This window comes from Nesoenas mayeri (genome assembly GCF_963082525.1).
Source record: "Nesoenas mayeri genome assembly, chromosome: 11".
NCBI classification, from domain to species: domain Eukaryota; kingdom Metazoa; phylum Chordata; class Aves; order Columbiformes; family Columbidae; genus Nesoenas; species Nesoenas mayeri.
In genome coordinates, this window is record NC_137563.1 from 7071656 (window position 1) to 7096975 (window position 25320).

Consider the following 25320-nt stretch of genomic DNA (forward strand, 5'->3'; position numbering starts at 1 on the left):
AGCCTCTGTTGTTGAACATAAAATAATCTTTCACTCGACAGAGGAGACTTTCTTTGTTGGTGATGGTGTCGCTTCTGCTGCGGGGATTGTTCCACCTCCTTATGAAGAATCTGGTGTCAGCCATGGTCAGAAAAAACTATATGGACAAGACAGAGTGTTAGTCTGATGAAGTGTAGCTATCTGAGTGTCTCAGGGAAAAATTCTGAATGACTAACTTAACAAATGCATGTGCTGAACATGCACAGAACTTCAGGATAAATGCACACCATCCTGTGTGTTCCTGGACTGAGTAGAGTTTTTTGTTGATTTGGTTTTGATCTCATTCAGTTACAAAGAAGATGATGATTTTGAGACGGATTCTGATGACCTGATAGAGATGACTGGAGAAGGAGCTGATGAACAGCAAGACAACAGTGAAACTATTGAGAAAGTCCTGGACATCAGACTTGGGAAAAAAGGAGGTGCGTAGTTCTGGAAAAAGCCTTTGTTTCTGATGCCAATCATGTGCACTCGCAGCTTCTCTTGAGTTTCTGCAACTTCTAAGTAGGGCCAAGGGTTGTTTCATTGCTCTTCACCCTTTTGTCTCTGCCTCTTATTTATGTCTTCTAGCACCTTTTGTAAAATCTAGCATTGAAAAACCTAAAATGTGAATCTTATGTGTTTGGCAGCTTTCATTTAATGTGCATGTACTTCAGAGATGTAGTCACTGTTCTGCAATTCTTGCTTTTCTCTTTTTTGAAATATAAAATAGATCTTCCAGTAGAGTCAGTTTTTGTAGCTCCATTGACAAAAGCCATAATGAAAATAAAACTGATGTTTTGTTCTCATAGCCTTACAAAAGTGTTTTTGTAAAACTGAATAGCTGTCAACATTCTCAAGAGACCTTTGAATTATACTTAAAGAAAAAGCATTTATGAGAGATTTTAAAAGATTCTGTTATATGGAAAAGTGTTGTGTCTCTGCCTTATTGGGCTGCAGAATCTGTAGGATATTCTTGTGCTGTCACAAAAGATCTATTAGAAAAATAACTTTCTGCTCTAATGCAGTTCATGTCCAGTGCTTGATAACAAAGGTACCAACCACAGCCTGATTTCTTTTGCAGCCACTGGTGCTTCCACCACCGTGTATGCGACTGAAGCCAATGGCAACCCCAGCGCCGACTTTGATCCTGAAAAGGATGAGGGAGAAGTTCAGTACCTGATCAAATGGAAAGGCTGGTCGTACATCCACAGCACATGGGAGAGCGAGGAATCCCTGCAGCAGCAGAAAGTGAAGGGCCTCAAAAAGCTGGAAAACTTCAAGAAAAAGGAGGAGGAGATCAAGCAATGGTACGCTTTACTTCAGCCAGTGATTTGGCCTTGAGCGATTCTGTTTTAAGCAGAGGTTTGCAGAGTGGTGACTGAAAACATTTGATTTATTCTTGCAAAGCATATTTCATCCAAAGCAACTGTTTTCAGTGCACAACACTCACGTCTCTCTTTGCCTACTGATGAACATCGCCCCTCATAGAAATTATGTCTGTGGAGGAAGAGGCATGAAATCCACAATATTACCACTTGCAGGCTTAAGAATGGGGTAGCTGACAGCAAATAAATGGTGAACAGATTCACCTGGCGCAAGAGGTGACATGAAGGCTTGCAGCCTTATTAACCCGGGTTAAATATGGGTTGTCTGTGTGCAGGATTTTGCATCAATTTATGTCTGACCTCCACAGGAACTATAAGGGAGCTGTGGTGTGTTTCCAAAGTAGTAAGACTGGAGTAGCAGCTTCTGTCTCTGATTCTGGTTTTGAGGCTGATTCTTGCAGCAGAACAAGGCGTCATTTGACAGGGAGACAGTATCAACATTTATGACATTTGCTTCTCAGTAGTGATTGATAATTATAGGAAGCTTTAAGAAACATGTCATATAAGCAGTAGTCTGCCTCAGTGACTTGTCTGAATGACAAAACTGTATAGGAAAGTAGAATTTCCATATGTGGCCTCCGTGAGTGTTGTGACAGAAGCATTACAGTGTTTTTTTTGTTTTGGATTATTTTGCATCTAGGTTGGGCAAGGTATCGCCTGAAGATGTAGAATATTTCAACTGCCAACAAGAGCTAGCTTCAGAGCTGAACAAACAGTATCAAATAGTGGAGAGAGTAATTGGTAAGTGAAAACGTTTATGGATTTCTATTTACAAGCCACACATAATACAAATCGATCACTGTCCTTGCCTGGAGTATGGGATGATACACTGGTTTCCAAGGGCATGTTGGAATTGCTGCTGCTGACGTTCTTTGACTTCAGCCCTTTGGATGCGAGGTGTTTGCATCCAAAGCAGCAGTACAGGCCTGGCTGTTGTGAGAACCACTTTCCATGAAGTGGCTGAGGATGTGGTTAGGCTGCAAGGCAGCTCAGGGCTTAGATTTTCATGATTATTTATTAAAAATAAAAAACAAGACTTGCTGAGCACTTCAGTAGTATTATGATCATATTAGTCAGAGGCGCTGGCATCCAGTTGTTTTGGGAATTGGCTTGGAGAGCTGTTTAACCTACTTTTCTACAATTCCTACAAAAGTGAGTGGCAGGGACAGCCCTCCTGCGCTGCTCCCCCTGCTGGCTGCCAGCCCTCCAAAACCTTCCTCCCCTTCTCTCTCCAACCACAGCCATGAAGACCAGCAAGTCTGCGACGGGACATTCAGATTTCCCAGGTAAAGGAGCATTTTTTTGATCCCTCTTAAGCTTTTCCTACCAGCCAAGACCTGTCTTGTGGTTGTACGGGTGGTTCAAACTCCCCTTGTGAGCCACGCTCGTGGTTCAGCCACAGAACCACAGTTGCTGAGGTTTGGGCTTTTTTTGCATATTTTGCAGCAAACAGTCGCAAAACATCCTCGAATGACCCTGAGTACCTGTGTAAATGGATGGGGCTGCCCTATGCCGAGTGCAGCTGGGAGGATGAGGCTCTGATAAGCAAGAAATTTCAGCACTGCATTGACAGCTTCAACAATCGTAACAACTCCAAAACGATTCCTACCCGGGACTGCAAGGTTTGTTTGCTTCTCTTCTCTCAAGCTGCTGGGCTTCTCCAGACTGGGTGATGACACAAAAAAGTGGGAATGTGAAGTTTTGTCGGGATAAATGTCAGAGAACGTTTTCCCATGCTCCCACCAGTGTTTGGATGGTTGTTTGCTGCACTTGTAATGTACTTTATGCAGAGGTGTGAACCCCTTTTGTTCTCATTTACTCTGTGCACTGTGAGAATGTTATTTCTCCCTGGGGAGTGGGAGGCTTAATTAATCCTTGCAAAGTGCTTCCTCCTCAGAAGGTGCTGCAGCAGAAATGCAAAGTTTTAATATCAGTTGGATGAAAAAACAGCACACCTGGGAAAAGAGGAAACCTGCAAGACGCTGATGTAGTAGAGGAAAGAGACAGAGATAATGGGTGAAAAAACAAGTGGAGAAAAATGAAGGTGGAGCTGGTTCCATCTAGTATGCATTATGTACAACTAACAGCATTCCTGGGGGGATTCACAGCCCTGGTCATCAGAACCAGAGGACAGCAGGCAAACCACGACACTGTGGGGTGGCTCTGAACTGCAGACATGAGCACTGGCTAGGAAAACATGGATGGACTTAAACCAATGAACAGATATACATTCATTGTTGAATTTTTAACCTTACTTTGTCTTTTTCTTCATTGGGCTAACAGCATCTTCTTTTCCAGGTTTTAAAGCAGAGACCGAGGTTTGTTACCTTGAAGAAACAACCTTCTTACATTGGCAGTGAGAACCTGGAGCTGCGGGATTACCAGCTGGAAGGCCTCAACTGGCTCGCTCACTCATGGTGCAAGTACGTACAGATTTGTTTTATCTCCTGATTTTTGGCCCAGTGATATGTGGCCCTCTTGTTTTCAAATGAGGCCTCTACCTGTCCTGTTTCTGCAGCTTGAAGGATTTCAAATATTGTCATGCCCAGTTCCTTCGTTGCCGATACTGCAAGCAGGAACTATCTGGAGCATGAACTTAAGAAACTATGTGTGAAAAAAAAAAAGGTTGTTCCCTGTCTGGGCATGTTCGCATGCTGGACTTGGCTGCTGTGTGAGCCTAGAGCATATCAGCCTTAATTTTCCATTGTCCTAACTGGAAAAAGAGTTTTTAGCTTGGCGTGCTTACACACTTGTTCAGTTCTTTGAGAAATGTCCTCAAATGAGCCCACTTGCTCCCCTCTCCCTTTGCCTTTGTACTTGCTTGCCAATTTGGGGTGATCAAATTCCTTTGCTGTTCCTTTTTGCAAGTTATTGTGCCACACACAGGCCAGATGTCCCCAGGATCCACTTGGAAGCATTCAGATACATGTATTTACAGTGCCCCCTCTCTGCCCTGCCGCAGGTTGCTGTTTGTGCTGGTGCACAGTCAATTCGTAGTGGCAGAAACGGGCTTTTTGACAAGATTTATGTTTCTCTCTTCTTTTTCAGGAACAACAGTGTGATTCTGGCTGATGAAATGGGGCTGGGCAAGACGATTCAGACAATATCGTTCCTGTCATACCTCTTCCATCAGCACCAGCTCTATGGCCCTTTCCTGGTGGTGGTGCCCCTGTCGACTCTGACCTCGTGGCAGAGAGAATTTGAAGTGTGGGCACCCGAGATCAACGTGGTGGTTTACATCGGAGACCTCATGAGCAGGAACATGGTGTGTAATCAGAAAGCAAGGGATGTGGGGCTGAGTAGAAACGGTGGGTGCAGAGCAGGACCTGCTGTGTAATGTGTGAGATACAGTCTGCTGGAGAGGCTGGGGAACAGTGCTGGCAGCACTGTGGGCAGCCAGAGCTGCTGTAGCTGAGCACTTGGGTATAATTCACTGCTGCGGGGACTTTTCTACCTTATTTCTCCCCTTAGAGTGAGCACAGGGGTGCTGGCTTCCCTCAGAGAGTCTGGAAACCACTTCTGCACTAGGCTGAAGCATGCTGCAGTAAGGTTTACAGCAGTGCGAAAGTGCTGAACTCCTCTGTTCTGAATTATTCAGGCAATGAGGCACACAAGTGTTGAGTCTAGTGGTGTCAGCAGTGAGGGAGATGATGCATTTGTTTGGCAGATGACAGTGTTGTCACCACAGCAAGTTGTTTGACCTTGTTTTGTTATCTGTGCAAGGGCTGCTGAACCATGTGTGCACTAAAACAATCTGGTCCTTGGGCACCCTGAGCTCATCAGGTGGCACCTTGAACTACAGGGGTTTGGACTTGGTCAGAGTCTCTGGCTATAGCTACATTAAAATAACAACTGTTAACTCTTTCCTTGCAATAACATTGGTTGAAGTTAACTTTTGCCTTCTCTCACAGATACGTGAATATGAGTGGATCCATTCTCAGTCTAAAAGGTTGAAATTCAATGCACTTATCACAACATATGAGATCCTTCTCAAGGATAAGGTGAGTAATGGTCCAATTATTATTTTTATTTAGGATTTTTCTCTCTTGAAAGGGAGAAGCCAGCCCCCAACTGGTGGGTTTGCCCTCTCTTTCCTGTGTGGTGATGGAGATCGTGTAGCTACTATTTGGTTTTGTTTGACAGTGATGCAGAGGGAATGCGAAACACCCATTGCAGTGTCTTCACTCTTGTACTATGGCAGTTGTGTTGTTCTTTATACTTGTAAGACACCAGGCAGGGCAGTAGTTGGGTTTTACCTGGTTTAATTTAGGCTAGTTAAAAGGACAAAACATTACACTAAACCGCAGTGTTAGGAATATCTGGATTTTTACACTTAGAAGAAATCAGTCTCCTTAGGAAATGCTTATCAGCCCTGTCAGTGCATCACTGAGTCACAGCAGAAAACAAGAAGCTTACTACTAATGAAAAAAAATAATCAAAGCTCTCAGCTTAAGTGCTACAGCAGCGCCCAGGGGCGTGGGGAAAGGAGGAGCAGGAGGCTGGGGGAGGACTGTGTTTTCAGGTTAAAGCAAAAATGGATTAAAATAGGTGTACTTGCTAGAAGACCATTCAGATATGGCAGGAGCGCTCTACAGCAGGGCTAATTTTCACCTTTCCTTTCTGAGGAGGCAAAATGACTGTAGGCATCTTGATCCTAAGGTTTTGTTAACAAAAAAGTCTTGTGAACCCAGCTCCCTTGGTGGTGGGTTGGGCACCGGGGCTGGGGCAGGACACCCTATGATGCTTTCTGTGCAAGGTGGTGGGGCTTGCCTGACCCAGCATCTCCTTGGGACCTGTTTGGTTTTTATTCTTCTTTTCCTCCAGGCTGTTTTGGGAAGTATTAACTGGGCCTTTCTAGGCGTGGATGAAGCCCATCGTTTGAAAAATGATGACTCTTTGCTGTACAAAACGTTGATTGATTTTAAGTCCAACCACAGGCTGCTGATCACTGGCACCCCACTTCAAAATTCACTCAAAGAGCTCTGGTCCCTGCTGCATTTCATCATGCCGGAGAAGTAAGTCTCCTTTTGGTCCTTCAAAAAGCACGTCTGTGTGTCCGTTCTTGTCTGTGAAATAGGTTTGAGGGAGTACAGAATGACAGAAATCCCTGAATGAAATCCCTAAATTAAACTCAGTGGACTTAAAGCAATGAAAGGGAAACAAATATTGGTGGGGAAAATCAGAGGTTAAATGACTGTGTTGGTATTTCTGGCAGCCAATTGAATGGGGAAACCTAATACGTGCCTTCTAAATATCTTTGCTGTCTTAGAGCCATCTCTAAAAAAAGCTAAACTTGTTTTAAACCATCATCTCAACCATTTCTGAGGTTTCCAGTACATTGTGGTTCAACCACCCTCGCCAAACATTTTGTGGCAGTCTCTGGGAGTATTGCTCAAGGATGGTGCTGTCTAGCTGATGGTTCGCCTGTCCACATTATCACAAATGCTTTGTTTTCTTTGAAACAAAATGGGCTATGTGTATTGCTAAGGCTGAGACAAGCATGTCCCAAGGCTCACTAAAACGATGTTTGACTGCAAAAAGGGCTGTCCCCCAAATTCATTTTGTTGGATTATAGAGTGAAGGAGATGTTTGAGGTGTCCCCAATGGAGGAGAAGAGCGGATCTTAGCAATCCAAAAGAAACTTCAGAGCAGAGTAAAACACAGTCCAGTTGTCAAAGCTTTGCCTAGAGGAGCGCACTGTGGAAAGTTCAGAAACTGCTGCCAGGAGACAGCAGAGCAGAATACTGGAAACCCTGGGATTTTGGGTCCTGGGAGTCAGTGTGGAGCTCAAAGATAATGTTAGGAAGGCACCTAAGCCCAGAGAGCTTCAAGTTTTACCACCAGTCTGTTTGGTTAGCCAGAGCAGAGTGAACCTTTGATCCTCCAGTGTATCTCCATCATGATCTTCTCTCCATATCCAGCAGATGATGTTTGGTGTGATAAGACAAAAGGTAATGACCCCGCTCTGCTCCTCGTTTCTGTTGCTAGGTTTGAGTTCTGGGAGGATTTTGAAGAGGATCACGGGAAAGGTAGAGAGAATGGCTACCAGAGCCTTCACAAAGTCCTGGAGCCGTTTCTCCTACGCAGAGTGAAGAAGGATGTAGAGAAATCTTTGCCAGCCAAAGTGGAGCAGATCCTCCGGGTGGAAATGTCTGCTTTGCAGAAACAGTATTACAAGTGAGTAATTTATTATGTTACTGGGAGTGCCAATAGAAACGGGCATGTTTTTCTGTGTGGGAATGTGTTTCAGTGTACTCTGTCCTTCATAACACAATGTGACAGCCATCGGTGTAGCACCAGGGGCTTCATGGTAGGAATTTGAGTTACAGTTTTGTGGTATCTTTTCCTCTAAAAAAGCACCTCCAGTAGCCTGGAGATGCATTTTTGAAGTGATGCAATTCAACTGGCCAGCTTTGCAGGACAAGGGCTGTGTCTTTCTTGAGGGAATAAAGCTCTCCACAAAATTGTGATGCTGTTTAATGTTCACCTGTAATAATATCTAGAGGAAAGTAATATCAGGGTTTCTAGTGAGGAAACAGCAGTATCCTGAAGAAGGGAAGAGAGTAGACTGATGCCATAACGAGATATCTCTGAAGGTTTTGTGTGGGAACAGCAGGATGTGCAGTTCCAGCTAAAGGGCCTTGGACAGATTATACAGAAGTATGTTTCTAATGGGTGTAAGAAGTGATAGCCCAGGCCAGTGAGAATGATATCTTGGGTCGGAAAACCACCCCCATATGTACGACGTGTGAATGTTGGGCCTGAGTGTGTGAATGAGTGGGTCAGAACGGCGCCCACAAGATACGCATGGGAACGTGACTGAAAACAGTCACAGCATGAGTGTGGTGTGTTTAGAATAACATTTTTTGAAAAAACTGTCTAACCTCTTGGTCCAGCCCTATATCTGTAAACCTATAAATTGAGAACTGTTGATGAAAGAGAGCTCAGCTTTGCCTGGCCCTGTTCTTGCTGCTAACGAGAACTCTGTGCCTTTGTGTCTCTGTCTGCTCTGTATGAATTGCTCTTGTTGCCACAGTTTTGTTCCTCCCAGGCTCCTGTGTGCCCACTTCACACTGTGAAATTACCTGAACTTTTTATTTTCCTGCCTGCAGGTGGATTTTGACAAGAAACTATAAAGCTCTTTCGAAGGGAACGAGGGGGAGCACGTCTGGTTTCCTGAACATTGTGATGGAGTTGAAAAAGTGCTGCAACCATTGCTACCTTATCAAACCTCCCGAGGAAAACGAGAGAGAGAATGGCCTTGAGACCCTGCAGGTGGGCAGTGTCTTTGGTTACCACTGGTTTTCCTTAATTTTCCCATTTCTCCTGTCCTCACACCAAGATAAGATCTGATGAAGCTTTAGCTTCTGCTGCTCCTCTGTTAAAAATAGTTCTCACAGCTGAGCTGCTGAATCTCCCGCCCTCTCCTTCCACTGTGGGCAACATTTTCTGGCCATCTAGAGTGGGAGGTGCGTGTAATAGAACATCTATTTTGGATTATTCATTTTTTTGTGTGGCCTCTGGTGTGTAAATCCAGATGATTTGATTAGAGATATCCAGGAGAAGCATGGCTCCAACAGAACCAGATCTCTGTGTGTCTGTGCAGTGTGCCTAAGGTAAGGTTGGAAAGCATCAGCTAGAATGATGGTTACTTCTTCAGTCTCTGATCAGGAGCAGTGGAAAGCTAATTCTCTTGGACAAGCTGCTGACCAGGCTGCGGGACAGAGGCAACAGAGTGCTAATCTTCTCCCAGATGGTGAGGATGCTGGACATCTTGGCAGAGTACCTGACTATCAAACACTACCCTTTTCAGGTGAGAAACAGCAGCGTGGAAAGCAGTTGGGTTCATTTGAAAATTCAAGAAAATGCAGAGGGAGCCTGGGCAATGGGACTCACTGAGTTTCCCAGAGACTGGTGGCTGGGATCACAGGTTACGCTCACTGAAACACACTGGAGGGAACTGGGAAGTCCCTTCATGCCAGCGTGGCCTCATCGCCACAAAACGGCTCCTCTGACAGCCCCCTGCTTGGGGCTGTGTCCTGTGACAGACCCTGAGGAGAGGACAGCGAGCACGGACACCCTGGCTGGGAGCCTGTAACGGGAGCTGCGCTGTCACCCGCCGTGTGACTGAGCATTCCCCTAGCCTGTGGGCTAAAGCAGGCCAGTTATTTTTAATTGGCGGCTATTTTTAATGATTAAATGCTGCAGGCAGGGAAAAGGGGCTGTAGGGCTCCCAGAACTTGGATGCAGCAGTTCCACAGGGCTCCTTCTTTCGTTTATCATTATTGTTGATTTTTCCAGCGCTTGGACGGCTCGATCAAAGGGGAGATCCGAAAGCAGGCGCTGGACCACTTCAACGCTGACGGCTCCGAGGTACCGCAGTGGGGCCGTCCCGCACAGGAGGGGCCGGGGGGGCTGCCCAAAGTTAATGGATGTGATTGCCAACAGGGGATTAGTTCAGTTCATTTATTTTTACAGGAACCCAGATACTTTTAAAGACACAGATATAGCAGGTTTTGCAATTAGCCGTATTGCTTATTTTTAAATCCCTCGTCGAAAGAACAGTCTCCAGAAAGTCCCAAAGATGCTGGGAAGAGTCAGAATTTAACAATTCTCCCCCTGTGGTCTGGGGAATGAAGTGGTTGCTAAATGATTCCTCTGGTCTGAAGCTGGTTTTGGATATGAAGTGGCAGAGGCAAAAGGAGGATTTTAAGTGTCGGCAGGCGGTGAAGTCTGGTGTTGGAGGAGAACGTCTCCAGCGTAATAGGAGAGGGTGTCTCAAGCCTCTCGTCTGGGCTTGCTGACTCACAGTGACTGGTGTGAGGCACTTGTTTTGTGCCACAGTCAGCCCAGTCTTGAGAAATACGCGTCCTCGCTCCAGAGGCCTGGACTGGGGAGGAATCGTGGCTGACCCAGGAGATACAGCCAGGTGCTTCATGGCAGTGGGAAAGGTAACAAATAAAGATGAGGAGGAGACAGCAGAGTGGGTGGGAAAGGAGCAGGAGTGTCCACAGAAGCTGCCCTTTCCCCTCTCCTGGGCTCATCCACGGGGGCTCAGTCATCCTGGCTCTAACCTGGCACCCCGTGCCCTCGGGCCGTGGCTCAGATAGTCTGTTAGCTGCTGATCTCACTCCCTGCAGGCTTCAGACAACAGAAAGCATGTGTTCACCTGCTGCCTTTGTAGGAGTTTGGTGGGCAGTGGGGTCTGACCTTCAAAAGTGACTCCGTGGTGCCCTTGCCCTGAGCTGTTTGAGTTTGCTCTCCAAGAACAATGCGTGCCAGGCCCATCTTGGAACAGCACAGCTTTCACCCCTGCCAGCACAGCCGCACCTTCTGCTTCTGCTTAGAGACAGTGGTGTGTGGGGAGGAAATCCTATTCCTGCTTTCCTAAGGAGCATGAGTGCAGCAGAGCCCTCCCTACATCTTGCATAGCTTTAAAGTCACCACTGCTATTTTGTGTCCGCAGTCACAGGCTGGTGTAACTCATGGATGCTTTGCTTCTTTCTCCCAGGACTTCTGTTTCTTGTTGTCAACACGAGCTGGAGGGCTGGGAATTAATCTGGCCTCTGCTGATACTGTTGTTATCTTTGACTCGGATTGGAACCCTCAAAATGATCTTCAGGCTCAGGCTCGGGCTCACCGGATCGGACAAAAGAAGCAGGTCAGAGGAGTGACCCTGGGTTGTTTTCTCTTTTGCTTCAGTGTGTACATCTAAATGGGCTCCCACCTCTCCAGAGCTTCTGAAAACATGGTCTTTTTGCCCCCAGTCCTGTGCCAGAAAGTACTGCCAACCCAAGGGAAGCTCATTTAAAAGCCAGGAAACAAAATATCAGCTCAAATTTGCCAAATGCCAGGTCTTTCTGTTGGCTTTGGGTTCTGGAATGGTTCAAAACCAAGAACCCAACCAGTGGCATCACCATTCTCAGCCTCGTGAGTTCTGTTCTTTCTTGCCCTGAAAAACTTAGGAAGTAGAACATCCATCTTAACTAGGGTTTTATTAAGTATGTGAAAAGTTTGATGCTAGTTTGGATTTCAAGTGATTGTTTCGCAAGATTTTTATTCTGTGCTTAGGCACACTGCAAGATCTGTGTTAACCAGCCTCATTTTAACTGGTTCCCCTGAAATATAAAAAGAATGTGCTTGTTTTTCCTCTAAAACCCCACATCTGTACATGAAGAGACAATGTCAGCAGACTAGTATTCTGTGAAACAACTGAGGGCTGCTCTATAAGCAGAGCATGTTCAGCTCCAGGAGACAGCTCTGTTCTCTTCTTGCCGTTCAGGTGAATATTTACCGCCTGGTCACAAAGGGTACGGTAGAGGAGGAGATCATCGAGAGGGCCAAGAAGAAAATGGTGCTGGATCATCTGGTGATCCAGCGTATGGACACTACTGGACGAACTGTTCTGGACAACAACTCTGGACGATCCAAGTAAGTGATCATGTCAGGAGACAGAGATGTCTGGTATAGCATGTGGCACAGCCAGCTTCACCTGCTGGTATTTCCCAATATTTATTGGATAGGGTATGGGGCAGAAGGCTAATAAGTAATAGCGGCATCCACTGATCTGGCTTATGCAACTGTTAATTTCGACACATAGGATAAAGATGGTTAGAAATAAAACCCATAATTTTAGTGTATTACCTGTTTTTCCTTCTGTGTTCCTCCCAGAAATCATCCTGGTCTAGGGAACTTGGTGGTAGAAGAGCTGCAGTGACCTCAGACTCCCCCCATTTTTCCCCTACTTTACAGTAGTTGTCAGTACTAGTGCAGGAAAGAGAAGAATGAATAAAAAAGCTTTTTTATAGTGCTGGGTAGAAAACTTACTTCTTGCTTTAATTAGGAAAAACTTTGGAATGTTTTTGTGCTGTAGCAGTGCTGACTTAACAGCTCAAAACACATTTTCCTTCTCATTTCTTCTTGCAGCTCAAATCCTTTCAACAAAGAGGAGCTGACAGCTATTCTGAAGTTTGGAGCTGAAGATCTCTTCAAGGAGCTTGAAGGGGAAGAGTCAGAGCCTCAGGTAGTTTGGAATTGAAATCACGGAGCTGCTTGTTGACTGCATGGGGGACTGTGTGTGTTTCTTTGTGTTTGGCCTTTGTGTGAGAGCAGGTGAGTGATAAGTGCATGAGTGAGTCTGGAGAAGCTGCAGTAGGAGAGTTCTGGGGTTGGGGGATCAGGAGGTTGAGGAGAGCCTTGTTTAAATAGTAATGGTCACTACGAGAGTCCCTTGGCTCCAGAGAATTCATTAGCTGGTTACAGCACAGCCTGCTGAAGGCTCCACTCCCTGCCTCCTCTGAGCACGTCTCAGCATCCTTTTTGGGTTATTCTCACAGGAAGGCAGGAGTCAGCACAGGGAAGTCGAATAGGCCACTCTCTTCTGCCTCAGTGCATTGTTGCTTGACAGTTTAGTGCTTTGACCCATTCTCTTAATGGTCAGAGTAGCAGTGCTTATCCTGAGGGAATCCACAGTTAATACTGCTTGGAAATTTGCCCTGATGTTCCTTTTCTACTGTCCTATCACCCTTATTTATACTTTTTTTGTACCACTTGAGATAGTTCATCCCTGCCCTCAGTGATGACACCCTGCAGATATTTGCACTTTATTTAGCTCCTGTCAGCACAGTGCGTGTTAGTCTGTTCTCAAAACCTCTCTATTTCCCGCTGTGCTCGGCACCCTCCACTTCATTGCTCTTTCTTTCTGACTGGTAGGAGATGGACATTGATGAGATTTTGCGTCTGGCTGAAACACGAGAGAACGAAGTGTCCACCAGTGCCACCGACGAGCTTCTCTCCCAGTTCAAGGTATGGACCCCCAGGCTCTGTAGTGGGGTGTGGGAATGTGGCTCCCCACATCTTGCCACGGTGGTAAGGTCAGGAACAATCAGGACAAATCAGGCCTGGTGAGAGGTGACCTGTACAAAGCAATCTGGGTTTGATAGCTGGGGAGATATATGGGTATTAATTTCATTTCAAGTAAGTGCTTTTGAAGGCTGTGAATAAAATGCAGAATTTACCAAATTTGGAAACAAACCCAATAACTTAGAGAGGCTCAGCAGTACTTCTTAAACTGCACGTACTTCCTCAAAAGCTGTTAGCCAAAGATGTGGCAAGGAACCAGGAATGTAGTGACATAGGGATCAATTATAAAGTAGTTATGGAAATGTTGGCAGAATTCCTATGGGGAAGGAGTTGAGGCTTAGCAGACAGCTCTGGGATATTCCTGCCAGGAAAGGGAATTTCTAAAAGTGTTTCTTTGCTTATAAAAGGTGGCCAACTTTGCAACCATGGAGGATGAAGAGCCAGAGCTGGATGAGCGGTCCCAGAAGGACTGGGATGATATTATTCCAGAGGAGCAGAGGAAAAAGGTGGAGGAGGAAGAAAGACAGAAAGAGTTGGAGGAAATCTATATGCTGCCTCGAATTCGGAGCTCGACTAAAAAGGTACAGCCTGTCTCGAGGAGCTGAGAAGCTGGAGGCGAGAGCTGGCAAATGAAACACTCAAGGGAAGCCTTCTTGGCATCTGAGTGCTTCTTTCCCTCCTCCAAAGCTGGTCAGGAGTAAAGCACAGAGGCAGCACATGAACCTCTTGTTGGCATCGTGCATCGGGCCCGTGGTTTGTAATGCAGTGTGAGGGCTCTTCGTGGATCTGGTACGACTTGTCTTAGCAGAAAAAATAAAGAGAACATGTAGTGAGCACAGGGCAAAATATCCAACTGTATAATGCAGATTTTACTGCAGTTTATACCGTTTTGTGGCTGTTTCTCTTCTTTGGGTTCTCTAGCTCCCTGGGCTGCTTTTGCTTAAATGTGTCTCTTGCAGGCAAAAGAGATGGCATCTTCCCAAGTTATTTTTTAGGTGAAGGGATCTACCCCAATCCAACAGAAAACAGACTGTACAAGGAAACTGTTCTGGGATATGGGACTTTAAGGGGTTATGAACTGTTCTCTGGGATAAGCTGGGGAAAACCATTAAAGTGAAAACTAGAGAGAAGGATAATTCATGTTGGTTGATTCCAGATTTCTGAGGAGCCCTGTTGTTTGAAACAGCTTAAGAGACTGTGGCACAAAACCACGGTAATCAACGTGTTTTAATGGATCTTATACCTTAGTAAATCAGAATGCAGTTGTGAAACTGTTCTCTAGAAGGCTCTAAAGGGAAGACCACCACCAGAGCCTTAGATAGCTGGAAACTGCAAGGGTGTGCAGCCTCTTTGAGTTGGTTACTTGGGCTTCTGCATCTTCAGTAAGAGACACCAAGATGTTTTACAGTCTGGACATGAGATAGTGTCAGTGCTTGGGAGGGACAGAAAAGGTTGGCAGATTAGCGGTTGTTAACTGTACTGTTTTTTTTCTGGTGCATACAGGCTCAGACAAATGACAGTGAATCAGATGCAGAAACTAAGAGAAGGCTCCAGAGATCATCTGGATCAGAAAGCGAGACTGATGATACTGATGACGAGAAGAGACCAAAGCGCAGGGGGCGTCCTCGGAGTGTTAGAAAAGATACCGTGGAAGGATTTACTGATGCTGAAATCAGGAGGTCAGTGCTGTGCACAAGAGACAGTTCAGAAAACAAATATAGAAATTCCATGCAGGTGAAGAAAACCACAGCCAGGAGGCTGTAAGCACGTCAGTGGTTTAGCTGGGGCTGGTTCACTGGGCCAGCTTTTGCACCTTTGTAGAATTCAGTTTGCTCCCAGCTGATGACCTTAACACTCAGGTCCTTGCAAAATGGACTGGATTGTCTTTAGTTAGGCTGCAGCGAAGCAGTTACCTTCCCAAATTAATCCCTCTGGTAACTGCCCTTCCTGGAACAAGTGGATCAAACTAATTCCAAATTACATGTGAGGTCTTAGGTGCCATGAGACACAGAGCTGGAGAAGCCAAGGACTCTGGCCTTCCTGACGGTTTTTTGGCAGCTGTTCTGCTGACTTAAGCTTTAAGTGAAAGCCAAACTCTGGCAAACTAACCCCATGAGAAGCACCAGTCCAGCTGATCCCAGCAGTTGTGTATCCTCTTCTGCACTGTGTCCCTGAAGTCAGCTGGGGGCTGAACTCCAGAGCATTATTTTCTTCTCATATCTCCTAACTCTTGAGCCTTTCCCAAAGATCTTTGTCTTATGGCTCTGCCCAGATGTTCAGCTGAAGGTGGAAAAGAGAGGGTTGTGAGTTTTCCTTGACTTTCTCTGGATCTGAGTTGATGTATTTTTAATACAGGAGATGGTCAGGCTTTTCAGATTGTGCTAGCTGCCCCATATCCAGGCTGAAACCATAGAGAAGGAAAGAGGGGTTGTGATGTGAACTATAGCAGCCATTTAGCTTATTGTGATGCAGCAGAAGGAAGCTGAAAGAGCACAAGATGGAGAAAAAAAAAAGGAAAAAATAACTCATATTAAAAATAATCTGTAGTTGAAGCCATTGGGTCTGCTCCCAGCACAAGGCACTGTTCAACTGCAGCAACGGTGTCTGACTCTTGCCCTAAAGTCGTGTGTTAGCCATGGCAGTGATTTTCACAATAAAAATAAGACATAAAAATAAATAGCAATCCCTGTCTGAAAACCTCAGTGATGGATTGCACCACATTTGGCTTTTCTGTTATGGGTTGTTACACTTATAGCCTGAGCATTAAAATTACAAATGACATTGATTTAATGCATCTTTTCTTCTTGGAAAAATGAAGTTAATAATTACCAACATGTTGTGAGCCAATGCTTTCTTTCAAATTTATTTTTTTACACTACACTTACAACTTTCCTCTTCTTTTTTCCTCATCTGTCAAACATGCAAGATTCATAATAATGCTGTGGTGTTCTCCAACCAAAGTCACAAAACTCTTTGTGGAGGCTAATGAATTAGGCTTCCCACTCCTGAGTGATGCTTAACTAATCAGTGTGGAATGCAAGGTTGATAATGTGGCAGGCTGTAATTAATATATTCAAGCGTATTTGTGATATTGGATTAGCTTTTTTGGTGGTTGGTTTAATTTGTTGGTTTTTTTTTCTTTGCTTAGGTTTATCAAGGCTTACAAGAAGTTTGGACTGCCTCTTGAACGGTAAGTCCTAACCTGGCCCTGCTCCAGAGCGTTATCGCGGGGAGACATCATATTTCTAAGCACAGACATACACTGTGGGTGTTGGACACAACCTCCGCGGATGGCACAAAGCCTCGCCGTCATCTGATCAGTAACCCAAGCGCTGCCATACAATCCCTCACATCTCAGTTGATGGGCATAGATGAACGCTGGCCAAAAAGCAACTTAGAGCAGCGGTGACGCTGGGCCGTACACAGCATCATCGTCCTGGCAGAGCCTGGCCCTTGGGGCATTTCCACTCTGCCTAGAAAGGAGAGGGAGCAGCTGCCCAAAGCGCTTGCCAAGTTTCTCTGTGCATATTAGCTTCAAGACTGAATTCAGAGCATCTTTCTCTCGCTGTTGTATCCCTCCTGAAGGGAAGGAGAGCTGCACACAGTGTCCTTGAGCGTGGGCCTGCAGAGCCGCTCTATGAGATGGGCACATGTGCGGGGTCTGGAGAGCTGTGCCCCTTCACTGAGGTCTCAGAGCCGAAGCAGGGATGCCTGCATGTGATAAATGACTGTTTTTTCAGCTGGTTGTACTCTTCTGTTGTGAAACACAAGGCTTGTGTGTGGGCCTTAACGTTACTAACTTCAGCCAAGCTAAAGGGACAGCAGATGGCAGCTTTGGACCATCAGAGGAGGTTAATATGGAACTGGGAAGGCACAGAGAGTGCCTGTTGTGCCCAACCTTAGACAGTTCTCACCTTTGCTTTAATAGTAAAATATCCAAAGGATTTGAACAGTTAAACTGCATCTGCACTGTTCTGCAGCTGTTAAATCTCAAAGAAGACTGTGTTGTTTCCTGCACAAACTCAACTCTTGGAGGTTTCATATGTTCATAAATATACAGCGTTGACTAACAAAAGCTATGAAACAACTGCTCGGGAAGCGTCTGAGAGCAGATATGCTGTATCAAATCCAAAACTTGCAATTCTTTTTTCCCCTTTCCCAGGCTGGAGTGTATTGCCCGGGATGCTGAGCTGGTGGATAAGTCTGTGGCTGATCTGAAACGACTAGGGGAACTCATCCACAACAGCTGTGTGTCAGCAATGCAAGAATACGAGGAGCAGCTGAAAGAAAATCCAGGTGAAGGTAAGCAAGATGACTTTCAATAGTCCCTTCCAACTCAAACTATTCTATGATTTTGTGTGTGGCTGTTCTGTGCTGTTGGTTTGGAGATAAAGGGGACTGGGCTGGATTTCCTGCTGGGTCTCTGCCTGTTGCAGCTGAACAAAACTACTAAAGCAACAGCATCGGTGTACTTGGATGTGTTTTTAAGAAAATGATAGAGAGCTGTTTGCATTGCAGATCTAAGTGAGCTACTGAAAAAAACTTATATTTTGGGCCTGCTTTAGCAGACAGCCTTATGTTTAAATAAGAGGTTGCAGAGGTTGTGTCTAGACATTTTTCCTGAGACACTTCTTTTCATAAGAGTTCACTTAGTTGCTGTGTTTTATTGTTGAGCAGGGAAAGGACCTGGAAAAAGAAGAGGCCCTACTATCAAAATTTCTGGTGTCCAAGTCAATGTGAAATCAATCATCCAACATGAAGAAGAGTTTGAAATGCTGCATAAATCCATTCCCGCAGATCCTGAAGAAAGGAAGAAGTGAGTTTGGCTAAGTAGGCAATGCGAAAAGAGGCTCAGGGAATTTGGATTTTGTAGTGGAAAGAGAATAGCCTAGATATGTGGATTTGCTTTATCCTCCGCAGCATTAAAAGTAGCTCATGTTTGAAATGCCTTCAGGTACCGCCTGACGTGCCGTGTCAAAGCTGCCCATTTTGATGTAGACTGGGGAGTGGAGGAGGATTCTCGCTTGTTAGTGGGAATTTACGAACACGGTTATGGAAACTGGGAGCTAATTAAAACAGATCCGGAATTGAAGTTATCTGATAAGGTAGGTCACTTTGCTTGTTGCTTGCATTGGGTCCATTGCAGTGATCATAGAGAGTATGTTTGATTTACTCCAGAAACAGAGGCTTACGTTTGTAACCACTCCAAAAATAATAAGAAATAATACTGAGGAAAACAATGACCTCCACAGAATGTTGCATGCTTGATGGAAAGCAGAGTTGTGTTATTTGATTGGCAGTAAATTTTCTCTGAATATTACCATATGAGCCACATTGAAATGATGCAGGAAGAAAATGGTAATGCTGACGTGTGTGGTTACATGCACAATATAGAGGGTGCATTGCATAATTGTGACTCGATATTTCCTTGAGCATCTCACAAGAAGCTGAGTCTGAATTTCTGTGTGGAAATAATATTTCACAGATTTCAAACTGCTTATGTCAAGACGGGTCTGTGTTAGCTTTGAGGGTCTAGTTACATGACTGGCTATGGCAGCGAAGCCAACTGGAGAACCTCCATCTGGTTCCTCTGTTCCTCAGTCATTCCCATCAGAACTGTTTCTGGGGGCCGCATTGAAATAATCCAGGCTAAAAACAAGCTGCCGTCTGTTGTGTCAGCACAATGGAAGGAGAGCGAACTGCAGCACAGGGCCGAGGAACATCACGAATCTCTACACCAGCTTTGCTGCCAATATGTTACATTCCCGTGACATCCCCATTAGTGTTTTTAGCAAAGATTGGGCTGTGGCTGAGAGCCCTCCTATGTGGAGGTCAGAAGAGCATTTTACAATGGAAACAATTGCCTGAGACAGGCCACCCAATTTCCAATGAAGTATAAAGATAACCTAGTTGGCAACTGATACTCCCTCCACAAAGTGGCACCTTGCAGCTGCCTTTTCCCCTAAAAATTCTGCATCTGTATCATGGCCGTAGCAATGTCTCAGGTTAGCAGAGGGACCAGCCTGCTGTGACAAGGCTGTCACAAACAGATCTGATGTGTCAAGGAGAGTGGAATCAGTTTTGCAAGTCAAGGTCCCAAATATAGTTTGCAAAGGTTTGTTTTTCTTCTTTTTGCTCACCTACAAGAAAGATCATAGAGAATGTAGAGAGCTGCCTTCTGCAAGAGGCCAAGGGGAGGGATGCTTGCTACGAGCTTCGCTTTTGGCTACACAGGGAGAGTCTGTGTGGGACCTGCAAGAAATGCTTGAGCCTTCTTGTTCCCCCAGAAGATGCAGCATCTCCAACCCTTTGGTGGGCCTGAAAGGACTGTTACTAGTGTGTATCTCTCTTGTCAAACTTTGGTAGGTTCATGTGGGTGTATTTTTTTTCCCCTTCTTTGTCAAAGATTCTGCCTGTTGAGACAGATAAGAAACCTCAGGGAAAACAGCTCCAGACCCGAGTTGATTATCTACTGAAACTGTTGAAGAAAGATCTGGACAAGAAAGAAAACATGAAAGATGGGGAAGAGGTGAGTTGTGGCTTCTGGATTCTGGGGGTTTTGGGATGAGAGGTTGGCTGATGGCCGGAGACAGTCTGTGCTCCCAGGTCACTGAATATCATCTATGTGAAAGAACAGGGACTTATCTGTTGTCTGATTGCATTGTGATACTTTAATGATAATTATTAAGGGACAGGTAATTATTACACTTACTGAAGGACTCAGGCTCATGCGAGATGTTCAGGAGATGTATGTCTCCAGGAAGAAGCTGTAGCTCTTTGCTTGCCCTGACTTTTTCTGTTTTTTCACCAGGGCAAGCTGAAGAAGAGGAAACCACGAGTAAAGAAAGAGAACAAGGCGCCCAAAGTCAAAGATGAGCATGGGAATGAACTGTCTTCTCCTCGGCACTCTGACAACCAGTCAGAAGAAGGTGAAGTCAAGGTGAGTCAACTTGGTGGGTAACGGCTCTTCCAGGTCTCTCTAAGTGATGTTGCTACTGCAGAAACTCAATTTGAGAAGCACCCCTAGCAAACGCCCTGTGGAACTGGGGAGAGCTACATGGTGCTTCTCACAGGAGATTGGCAAACTCACAAAAACATATATACAGCTCTCGGGGTGAAACAAGGACCTTTACCAGTCGCACTTTTAGTACTTTAAGTGTTTTGGGAGATCCTAGAATGGCCACACACATCCACATATTGACTTGGAGGAAAGGTTGTCTCAGGACAAAGCCTGTTGCCCTTATACAGGAGAGAAAGAAGAATTGTTTCCCTCTCCTTGTCAGTACGTCAGCCAGTGGTGAAGATGGAGTTCACCAAGGTCATGCTGTTGCTTAGAAAACCTTCTGTCTTTGAGTGGTTTGGCTTGTAGTCTAAGGGTTTTTGTTCCTGTGCTGATCAGTATCTACCTTAGGGGCTGAGTGTTCTTGAGCGTGGCTGGCATAGGAAAGCAGCACATCTAGTTTGCCAGCTTGTTACAGATTGGGGCTCATCTATTTTTTATATCCTTTTGTCAAGGTTTGGGTGGATTGCAGCTGGTTAAGCAGGGCTTGCTCTCTGCTTAAGAAGGTGTGAGGGCAAACTTGGATGGAGCTCATAAATTGCCTGCATTTTTTTTTGAAGAAAGTGTACATGAGGTGAGGGACTTCGGTCTGACTGTGCCATGACTGACTTTCTAGGAGGATGGCTTGGATAAGAGCCCTGTGAAGAAGAAACAGAAGAAGAAAGAGAACAAAGAGAACAAGGAAAAACAGACAACAACTAAGAAAGAAAAGGAAAGCGATAAAGAGAAAAAGAAGACAAAAGACAAGAAAGAGAAGGTATGTGGTAACTCTCAGGAGTGGTTTAAGAGCTAGGGAGTTCTCTGAGCAGAAGGGCAAGCTATGAGACTTATGATTCATTAAAAGCCCTATGTGAAGAGACATCAATGGAGCACTGTGGGGTGAGGTGGTATCCCTTTTTCAGCCCTCCTGAATTCTTTTTCTGAAGAATTGCAGCAAAAAGTGGAAAAGGCAATGTTATCCTAAAGCCTGGTGGAATGTGGGCAAAAAGGAAGAAATTTTGTCAGACTGCCTTTAAAATACAGCTGTCCCTGTGCCAGCGATATGGCCAAATAGCTAATGTTAAGGAAGAAATTGGGAAGAGCCTGGAGCACTCAAATCAAAGTTCTGTTCAGCTGTGATTTATCACAGGGTTGGCAGCTCCTTGTCTGTATTCTCCTCTTATTTAAATTCACTCCAAAGAACCTAACTGTCCACACCATCGAGACTGTGAGTTGTCCTTGTGACTGTTGAGGACTCACCAGAATGAATGTTTCATCATCAATGGTATGTTGTGGACTAAAATGACCCTTGACTTTTGGGTACAACTGCCCTGAGGCTGGGTTGAGATTGGAAGTGGGGTAAAGGCTTCTGTAATAATGACTTGAAGTACCTGTCCAAGGAACAGGTATGTACTACATGCCCAGTGTGTTTTGACACTGAGGTCATAAGTGCAAACCAAGACATTGTGTTGCCTATGTAGGGAAAAGTTTGCTTTCCTGTGATTTTTGGTGTGACTTTGACTCTAAAGGGCTCTGACTGCAGATAAATAAGTCAAAATTTACACTGACAGGCTGTGATTTGGGGTGACTTTCCAGAGGGTCTGAGGACTAGTGACATGACCTGAAGTTGCAGATCCTCATAGACATGAGGCTACTCTGAGCTCTGTCCTTTGCAATGGATATATAATCTTTAGCTTAACCTTGCTTCAAAGTCTTCAATGTTGGTTTTCTCTCCTTGAGTATGAATATTGTATTAGTGTCCAGAATGTTGGCTCTGATTTCTCTCAGCTTCGACAGGGATGACATAAAGCTAAATAGAGACATTGCAGCTAAACAGTTTGAGATCTTGGGAGGAAAGTTGTAGGAGCAGTGCCTGGGATTTAACAACTCCCAGTAGCAATAGTGTGGAAGTTTTTGGTTGGATGGCTTGGGATCCTGCAGTCTGGCTCATCATGTGATGTGTGTGATTTGTCCTTGTAAAGCCAAAAGGTGGTGAAGCCAAATCTGGAAGTAAAGCGAAGAGATCGCAAGGTCCTGTCCACATTACAGCAGGGAGTGAACCCATCCCCATTGGAGAAGACGAGGACGATGATCTGGACCAAGAAACATTCAGCATAGTGAGTATTTTCCTCGGGAGATGGGAGAGCACTTCCCTGGTTGTGTAAATGCTCTTGCAGCAAAGGTGCCTGCAAAGCTTGTTGTAAAAATAGCCTTTTAGTAAAAGTTGTCACGGTAGACTCTCCTTGGCCTAACTTGCACAGGGAAATACTGAAATACCGCTTCTTAAAAACAGTTATCTAAATTCAAATCTCTGTATTTGCTGCAGGTCCTGTGTTATTTTTTGTCTTTTTTTTTTTTCTTTTATTTTCCCTCTGTGATGTGTGAAAGGTCCAGTCAGGCAGCACAAACCCGTCTGATTTATGTCTGCGCACAGTATTGATGCGTACAACTGAAAAAAGATGGTGCTTTCATCTCATGTCTTTCAGTTTGGGTAAAAGCAATAGATTAAAGCGACCGCAGATGGGGATGGACAGGGAGGCTATGGAGTGAGCACTTATCCAGCCAGGGCTGTTGATTCAGCGCGCTGGTGCTCGGTTACGCTTCCCCGCCTGCCGTGGGATCTGCACAAGAGCAAATCACAGATGATGTGCAGTTACAAGTTGTTTCCTTCTAGAAGGGGTGGGCAGTGGGGGTGGGGAGACTCTTGTCTTTTCCTTATTGTTTTCTGCAGCATGTCTAACAAATTGCTGTTTTCATAGCTGTTTTCTCTTTGCCTAATGGTCTGATAAAGCTAATGTCTCATGCTAATGAACTTCTTCGAGCTCTGTCTGATTAACAAGGGAACAGTGTAGAGCCCTGTGCCAAATGAATCACTTTCTGCTCTCTATTGCTTTTTCAAGTGCAAGGAAAGGATGAGACCAGTGAAAAAAGCACTGAAGCAACTCGATAAGCCTGATAAGGGACTGACGGTTCAAGAACAGCTAGAGCACACACGAAACTGCCTCCTAAAAATTGGGGACCGCATCTCAGAGTGCCTTAAAGCCTACACTGACCAGGATCATATCAAGCTATGGAGAAGGTGAGGGATCATTTTGGTTTCTTTGGCTGGTCTATGATGTTTTAAAATGGTAGTCAGAGGCTGCTGGGTTTCATGTGGATGAGTGTGCCACTTTCCTCTTATTTAACCTGCAAAATCTTGCATTCTCTAGCCCACTAAGTCCATGACCAGTCTCAGGTGCAGGTCTTATCTGCAAGCTGTGCTGGTTTCATTTAAATTGATTTCAGAACTAGTTTAGATAAACCAGTGCAAACCTCTTTATTTTACTTTGAAGAACTTTGTTCCAACTCTCCTGATCATCCTGTCCTGAGCTGAGACTGTTTTCCAGAGAGGACAGAACTGATCTGATGTTGGTTTGAAAGCAGATGGCAGCTGAACTGCTGATGTACCAATTAACAGAAAATGTTCATGTCCTTCTAGGAACCTATGGATATTTGTGTCAAAGTTCACAGAATTTGATGCTAGAAAACTGCACAAACTCTACAAGATGGCTCATAAGAAAAGGTCGCAGGAAGAGGAGGTGAGATCTGAAGTGCCTTCCCTCTGGTTGTTGTCTTTAATACTTGTTGCACATGGAGTGTCAATAGTTTTTCTCTTATCATGGACTTTCTTTATTGTTGCTGGCAGTCTGTGATTTCTCGTAACATCTAAACAGTCCTGGTTGCCTTTGCCTCCTCTTCCATGTGGCATTTCTCCCCTCATCTAACAACACTGAACACTTTGTCCTGGTTGTTCTAACCCAGAGTAACCATTGCTTGGTGTGGCACGTTTCGTTGAGTTGACCTTTAAAGTGAGAAGCCCAGGAGTGCTGCCCTGTAGAGTTGGGATGTAGAAGCAGAGCTGCGTCAGAGCCGTGCCCATCCTCCACCACACTTGTACTGTTGGTGTTCATCCCACACTTGGGCACAGTTGATCCACAAAGCCCTCACAAAGGAGTAGGTGACCCATAGCGCGGAGAGTCTTCAGACAAATCCAGAGCCTGCCAGATGAGGCCATTGCTCACATAGTTTGAATGTTTTGGTGGAAGAGCAGTTGAGCTGTAACCCTCTCTTGCACCTTGCAGGAGCAGAAGAAGAAGGAGGACATGTCCAGCATGAAGAAGCCGTTCCGCCCAGAGCCTTCAGGCTCCAGCCGCGATTCTGTGATGTCCCAGTCTCACATGCCTCACAATCCTCATTCCCAGAAGATCCACCTGCCTCCTTCCCATGCCCAGCAGCAGATGCATGGACACCCACGCGACAACTATGGCCATCCAAACAAGAGACATTTCAGCAACACAGGTGAGCACTGAAAAACCATTCTAACCTCATGGCTGTTTGCTCTTGGACACAAATCCTTCTGGCACTTGCGACTGGTCAGATTTAAAGCTGATGCGATGGAACATAAATTATCACTGTGCTTATTGCTGGACTAGGAAACAGGACGGTATAGTGATGAAAAGAGTATAAGAACAGGACAGAATAATATTTGCTGGCATATTATCTTTCTTTCTCATAAAGAAATTCAAAGAATAAAATTTGGCCTGCATAGTTTAGGGAGGAGAAAGCTAAAGGGACACAGCAACAGTTTTCATTTTTTAAATAATTCAGCGAGGTAATGGGCTTAAACTAAAGTATGAAAGACGCTTAGTGGTGCTTTCCTCATTGCAGACCGAGGAGAATGGCAGAGGGATCGGAAGTTCAACTATGGTGGCAACAGCAGCCAGATGTGGGGTGGGGAGCGGCACCACCAGTATGAGCAGCACTGGTACAAGGACCACCACTACGGCGATCGGCGATCTCGTGGAGATCCCCACCGGAGCTCCGGGAACTACAGACCAAATAACCTCTCCCGCAAGAGACCATATGAACAATACAACAGTGACCGAGACCACAGAGGCCACCGGGATTATTATGACAGGTAATTAATTCATTTTCATCTCAGAAAGGCTGGGAGGAGTTTGCAACGCTGCGAAC

General features: G+C 45.2%; 1 protein-coding gene across 8 annotated transcripts in view; it reads left to right on the plus strand.

Moving 5' to 3' along the window:
* The window catches only part of CHD2 (chromodomain helicase DNA binding protein 2), a 71620-nt gene that overhangs the window by 42683 nt on the left and 3617 nt on the right, over positions 1-25320 (plus strand). For 5 of the 8 annotated variants that reach the window (XM_080351365.1, XM_080351371.1, XM_080351367.1 and 2 more), the window contains 31 exons: positions 328-461; positions 1103-1328; positions 2047-2147; positions 2648-2692; positions 2853-3028; positions 3705-3829; positions 4455-4671; positions 5318-5407; positions 6231-6421; positions 7395-7583; positions 8519-8681; positions 9067-9219; positions 9708-9779; positions 10918-11067; positions 11689-11837; positions 12333-12429; positions 13119-13211; positions 13676-13849; positions 14772-14947; positions 16417-16458; positions 17431-17570; positions 17946-18084; positions 18223-18373; positions 19675-19797; positions 20080-20208; positions 20945-21085; positions 22290-22424; positions 23208-23386; positions 23786-23885; positions 24429-24645; positions 25015-25264. In XM_080351365.1, coding sequence (XP_080207491.1) covers positions 328-461; positions 1103-1328; positions 2047-2147; positions 2648-2692; positions 2853-3028; positions 3705-3829; positions 4455-4671; positions 5318-5407; positions 6231-6421; positions 7395-7583; positions 8519-8681; positions 9067-9219; positions 9708-9779; positions 10918-11067; positions 11689-11837; positions 12333-12429; positions 13119-13211; positions 13676-13849; positions 14772-14947; positions 16417-16458; positions 17431-17570; positions 17946-18084; positions 18223-18373; positions 19675-19797; positions 20080-20208; positions 20945-21085; positions 22290-22424; positions 23208-23386; positions 23786-23885; positions 24429-24645; positions 25015-25264 — 4467 coding nt within the window. Of the gene's footprint in view, positions 1-327; positions 462-1102; positions 1329-2046; positions 2148-2647; positions 2693-2852; positions 3029-3704; positions 3830-4454; positions 4672-5317; positions 5408-6230; positions 6422-7394; positions 7584-8518; positions 8682-9066; positions 9220-9707; positions 9780-10917; positions 11068-11688; positions 11838-12332; positions 12430-13118; positions 13212-13675; positions 13850-14771; positions 14948-16416; positions 16459-17430; positions 17571-17945; positions 18085-18222; positions 18374-19674; positions 19798-20079; positions 20209-20944; positions 21086-22289; positions 22425-23207; positions 23387-23785; positions 23886-24428; positions 24646-25014; positions 25265-25320 lie in introns of those variants that run through there. The other 3 variants (XM_080351368.1, XM_080351369.1, XM_080351372.1) reach the window with 3 other exon arrangements.